The 6,063-nt window shown below is 40.0% G+C and overlaps 1 protein-coding gene across 1 annotated transcript; it reads right to left on the bottom strand.

Annotated features, from left to right (window-relative positions):
* Window positions 1-2,454: 2,454 nt before the first annotated feature.
* On the bottom strand, window positions 2,455-5,606 carry LOC119735831 (brain protein I3-like). Its single transcript, XM_038209767.1, has 2 exons — window positions 5,528-5,606; window positions 2,455-2,705 (listed from the first exon to the last, which is right to left on the bottom strand). The coding sequence occupies exons 1-2, from the start codon at window positions 5,604-5,606 to the stop codon at window positions 2,455-2,457; spliced, it is 330 nt and encodes a 109-aa protein (XP_038065695.1).
* Between the last annotated feature and the right edge of the window lie 457 nt (window positions 5,607-6,063).

Below are 6,063 nucleotides of genomic sequence, written 5' to 3'. Positions count from 1 at the left end.
GACCATGGGTTGCGAAAACTGGGGATTTTCAGTGCTCTGAAACCCCAACAAACTGTGGCAATCGCAACTGATTTTCTTGACGGCAACGACACCTTAGCTTCGTGAATCTACCCACCGGGTACGGGATATCCCTGATAATACCAGCTAGCCCCTTTCTGTATCGACTTCATAAAGGAAGGTCTATATCACGTAATGTAGGCATACTTTCTTCACTCACGAAGCCTTTCAAGCTTGAGTAGAATACCACCACAATATAATTACACATTATTCAACTAATTAAACCAACATGATGAACTAGGGCCATCGATCAGTGCATAGCGGTTCTGTAACCTTAAAAATGCACAAACTGCGAACGAGTACGAGTTCGTGTTCAGGGTGACAGGGTGACCGTAAGGTCATGACTAAATCTGCTAAATGCACTTCAAAAATCTGTCAGATTTATCAAAAATCTGCCAAATTCCCCAGACTTACTCGAAATACACTAAAAACACCTTAAATCACATGCAGTTGTTATAATATTGCCTTAATTAAAGTTCAAATTACATTTTAAACAATCTATAACCACATAAAGGTAATATGAAATTTCAGGCAAAACTCGTTTTTTTTTAACAAAAAAATATGTCAAAGTTAGCCGAAAATCGGCTAAAACGGTCACTATGCAGGGTGATTAGTTAAACTACAACAAACCACATGGGCCAAAAGGAGCTTACGTTTACAGTCGGCGCGCACTTCATTTTTTGAAGGGGATTTACAATTATTCGTAGCAGTTTCAACTTCCATAATCACTTAAATATTACTCCTTTTATTCAAAGACAGTTGCAAAAGTACCAATATTATCTACAATGTTATACTCTTTTTTTTTTTACTGTAATTTTAGAAATAGGACTGCCAATATCAAAAGCAAACTTGAAAATGATCGTGTAATAATTACCCCTATATTATAATGGATGTTTCTTCGTAAGCCAGATGGGCTACTATTGGCCCTCGCTATGGAAACGTCATGCATATTCATTGCAGTGGCTGCATTATGAATATTCGCTTGAAAACGTGTTAGTCAAGTCGTTAGACACGAACTGACCATGCCGCGCGGTAGTACGGCATGAATGGTTGTAGCGCTCACGTTGCATGAACGGCGGTGGTATGCGGATTCTGGCGCTGATGACGGACATAAACCACTATAGTCTAACGACTTGTCATCAAGTCTAATGTAGGCCTAATGTAGTCCTGTTGTTGAGAACCAGACGTTTTTTGCGTTTGCGTGACCTTGTTGTAGTGTGAGTATCTCACGTTATCCACGGAACCAAGTCTCCTGTATAACGTCTGATATGTCAAAGCATGCAGATTTATGCGATCTCATGCCTCAGCCAATCGGAGTCGACTTTACTAAATCGTGACGTCATTTCATTCCCAAATCAGGACTAAAACTGTGATTGGTCAATTCGAATGTAGTGTTTTGTAATACAATAACAGCCCGGCGCGTGTCGTGTAACATAATACAGAGCGCGTGACCACAAACTTTGTTGCTGTGTCTAGGGTGTTTTTTCCATGTCTATAACGCGACAACGGCGAATGACCAAAGACCCGATATAGAAGGCGCCCGCTGATTGGTCAAAATCTGGAGGTCAAAATGCGGTTGTCTTGCATAATTAATAAGCAAATCTGCTCAAATGTTTTAGACCATGGCTTTCGGTCTATTACATAGACTAACCTTGTTGAGGGCCCTTTCTGTCGGTCTCTGCATATATATAAACTTGCATACTTACAACTATCTACTGCATATTTTAGGCCTGGTGGTACCGTGTATTTTGTAAACTGATATTGCGTATGTAGTACATGCTATTACAAGGTACATACTATGTACCTTGTAATAGCAATCATTATGTTTACTTCATATACACACAAAACCATACAGATAAACCTAAGCAATAAAAACAGTTGAATACCGAAGATTATGAGATCCTGTCCACATTTATTCACACATGGAATATTTAGTAAAAGGTCATGTCGTCGTCGTTGTTTGCAGAGGTTTGCAGTTGTTGTGGTTTGCAGTGGTTGTTGTGGTTTGCGGTTGTTCTGGTTGTTGCGCTTCGTAGTGGTTGTGGTCATTGCAGGGTTGGTGGTTGGGTGTGGTTGTGGTGGCTTGTAGTGGTTATGGTTGTCGTCGTAGTCGTTGTTGGCTTTTGGCCATCGTTGTTCTTTCTGTTGTTTTTGTCGCCGTCATTGTCAATGTCGTTGTGTTGTTGATGTTGGTGGTGGGTTTTGAGGTTTTTTGGGTTTGGTAATTAAAGTAAGGCAATAAAAATGCATGCTGTATTTGTAATAATTTTAAAGGAGTAGGCCTAGGAAATGTTATTTTGACCTAAGCTTTTATTAACCCAAATTGTCGTGATAGACACAAATATCGAGGTTTTTTTCCACTGTGTCTCCCGTTCTTGGCTACACCGGTGCACCTGTCTACGCGCCAAAGCGCGCCCCGCAGTGAGAGCAGACCTTCTCGGTACTCCAAAAGCAGAAGAACAGCCCGAGCGGGAGCAAGAGAATGGCAAGTAAGATGGCGAGTGGTGAGCACCCGCACCGCCTCCTCACGTTGCCGATGTGGCAGACGGGACAGTCACCAACGGTTACTATCTGGGAAGTGGTCTGGGCTGGCACAGTGACTTGGTCCGTGGGAGGCTGCTGCATCGGCTGCGGCTGGGGCTGGGGAGCTGATGAGGAAAAGGAGAAATATATAAGAAAAGTATACAGCCTAAAGAAGGGTTCGGGTGGGCTGTATGGGGAAAGCGTCCAAAATCATGGCGATAATACTGCTTTGCAACTTTCTGTTCTACAAAAAAAAATCAGTGGAGAACTTGTCATACCTAATAAAATAAACAAATAGGGACCATTAGGATGAATTGGGTACGCATAGGATACGTATGCGCTTGGAAAAAGTGGCCGATTTTATCACCATTCTGCGTGATTATCACCATTCTGGGTTTCTTATACCCATTTCAGAATAAGGTGAAGTGGAAACGTCTGAGTCGGTGAGGTTCTTCTGTACCGTCGAAATACTATGTGAAATATATCCTTGCAAAGTTCGTGTGGCTATGCAGGTTTCGTCACCGCGGAGTAACGTCCGTTTATACGCAGTGAACATGGATGGTCAATGCACTTATGCAGTACGCCTACGAAACCACTGAGTAAATCAATTTATATGCCTTGTTTATCGGAAGCGATTAAAGTAGTTGTCAGTTTAGAACGCTTAAAAGTTGTTTCTCTTATCATAATTCTACATGTATATGTTCCGTCTTGTATATCACGAGATAGGCCTATATAGGTTCATTACATTTTCGGGCAACTTGGTTTCTGAATCAAAATCTCGCCCCCAAACTGCCCAAAAAAGTGAAGTACACGCACTGGCACCCCGCGCGCTGATTTTAGACTGGCACTGTGTCCATGTACATGTCCATGTCCATGTCCATGTACATGTTCCTGTACATAATTATGTGCAAGTACATATCATACTGATGTGCATGCACAAATTGACTTCATACAGTTGGTTATTTTTTTTTTTTTTAGATGAATACATACTGTATATTTAAGAGAAAAACTCTTTTATGTTGTGAAAACAAAACGTTCGACAATCTTGACATTATGGTGAAGATTAGCTGGCAAAAGTCTTTGCTCGTGCATTTTGGATATATAAAGGTACTGTAAATTGACCACAAAAAGTAAATAACTACATATACATTGATGAGTGATTTGGTAATAATGAAGTAATTCACACGCCGAACCAAGTCCAACTGTTTGTCGATGTCATAGGTTATTCTTGTAGTTAAACAAGAACGTTTTAAGCCAGCCAACATCTCTTTGATTATTAGAAATATCTTTTAAGAAATATCTTTTGTGATTCACACAAACGCTTATTCTGTTTAAAAACTGTTACAGGCTGTTAACACGTAAGTGCAACCATAGGTTAAATATCTAAACACAATTTAAACGCCATTTAGACACTTTTTAGTTTTGTTAAACAAAACCGCTTGGACGTGTTTATAACATTGCTGTTTAAGTACTTAACACTTCCTTTAAATCACCATAACATATTTTGTTTGTAAACAAAATATTATGTTATGGTGATTTAAAGGAAGTGTTTAGTACTTAAACATCAATGTTATTATAAACGCGTACAGGTGTTTATAAAGTGCTACAGGCTGTAAACACGTCAATGTTTATGATATAAACACATTGACGTGTTTAAAAGTACACTGTGTTTAGAAAGTAAACAGTAAATTAAACATATTGAAATGTTTATGTAAACACACATATACACGGTATAGCACTAATGTTCCATTTGCTGCTCGTTCAGAAATTGGAAAGAGAGGCTCTGGTCTTGAAATTAGCATATATTTTTTTGTAGAAAGACGACTGAGTAGTAAAACAAAACGAGAATTTTAAGGTTCAGCAATGGAGGTCTGATGGAGTGGATATGACAACTGAATTCTGCTGATCAAAGACTCGTATTTTTCAACCCATTCTGAGAAATAGCGCATTAAAGTAAAATATAACGTATTGCCTCCTTTCACAAATAAAGACAATTTTGTTACCATTTTTACAAATACAAATGTATTTCTAAATTACAAAAACAGACACTGATAGCATTTTCTTGCATACGGGACACCATTTGCATAAAAAACTGTGTTTGCCCTTTGCCGATTAAGGGAACAAAAAAGTCTGTAGTAGATTATCAAAAAAATCTCACCTCGATCTAAGTTTAAGCTCAGTAGATTAGATCATACTTTTTGTGAAACCGTGTAAGTGCATCTCCGTTTTGCTCAACGCAAAGCGTAGATTTCTGATTAAACAGCGCGATGATTTAGTCCTAAATAGGACCAAATAAAAAAAAAAGCATCGCGACAAAAAATAATGGTAATACCTCTTTTCTCGGAAACGACACCACTCTAGGCGCGCGCAAGCATTTCACAGGATGCATGAGCCTATTATTTACTTACAATCAAGCAGAGAATTTTATGATATTTTGACGGATTCATTTTGGACTATTTGCAAATTGTGCTCATCACCTTCATAGAAGTGCCGAAATTTTACAGGACTTGATTTTGTTAGAGATTTTTAAAGAATAATCAGTACACGCGGTGCAGTGGCCGCCAATTTATTTTCAGGATCATGCCGCAGAGAGTTCTGTTGCTGCGGAAAAAGGCCACAGGCATGTCTGCCGTGTATAACTACTCGTACATGTATCGGAATGGGATATGGATAGGAGTCAACCATTACATTGTAGGTGTCAAATATAATGACCTAAATTCATCATTATGCGAGTTGTGTGTAAAGAAAACTTATAAATTGTAGGCCTAAGAAATAAAATGCATGGTTTCGGTAAATTGTATTATTGTTTATTATGAACACAATGCTTTTCACAAGCAAGAAACAGAACTTCCAGTGACTGTTTTGTGCAGTAAAGTACAGTTATGCACATGACAAGCATAGCAAGTTGGGCATGCAGTAGACCATCACCTCTTATTAAAATACTCACGATATCCGTCTTGGTAAGATTGGTACCCAGGCGGGTAGGCCAGCTGCTTCGAGTGGTCGTAGGCTGGTGGAGGCTCCATTTTATCCTAAAACGGTCGTGCAGTGTAGGTCGAAATTTTCACAAGTACTCTGCCGGTATTTGAGGTGGACGTGTAGCGAGATCGCTCTTTTCACACTTCCGCCTTGGGCATGCAGAGCCTCGATCTGGCAACTTTACACAATAAATATAGCCGGTTACCCGTACCAGGTACCTCTTTCTCTTTCAGGGCGGTGCGTTTCTTTTTCACGGCAGCTAGCCTCGCTTTCATAACATGTAACTCGATGTCGCGGCCGCGACATACTAACTCGCGGCCGCGACATAATTATCTCGCGGCCGCGAGATAATTATGTCGCGGCCGCGAGTTGCATGTTATGAAAGCGAGACTATAGCTGTCGTGAAAGAGAAACGCATTACGCACCGCCGTTAAAGAGAAAGAAGTACCTGGCCCTAACGGGCTTCAGTAGCACGCAGGACCAGAGACATGTACCTTCATGCAC

The sequence above is a fragment of the Patiria miniata genome, unplaced genomic scaffold (assembly GCF_015706575.1).
Source record: "Patiria miniata isolate m_02_andy unplaced genomic scaffold, ASM1570657v1 HiC_scaffold_29, whole genome shotgun sequence".
Taxonomy (NCBI): domain Eukaryota; kingdom Metazoa; phylum Echinodermata; class Asteroidea; order Valvatida; family Asterinidae; genus Patiria; species Patiria miniata.
Note: the sequence above shows the minus strand (reverse complement) of the source record. Positions and strands in the feature narration are given on the sequence as shown.

Coding starts and splice junctions, on each gene's coding strand:
- LOC119735831 (XM_038209767.1), bottom strand. CDS start 5,606: ATGGAGCCTCCACCAGCCTACGACCACTCGAAGCAGCTGGCCTACCCG. Junction 2,706..5,527: donor ATCTTACCAAGACGGATATC/GTGAGTATTTTA, acceptor TTTCCTCATCAG/CTCCCCAGCCCCAGCCGCAG.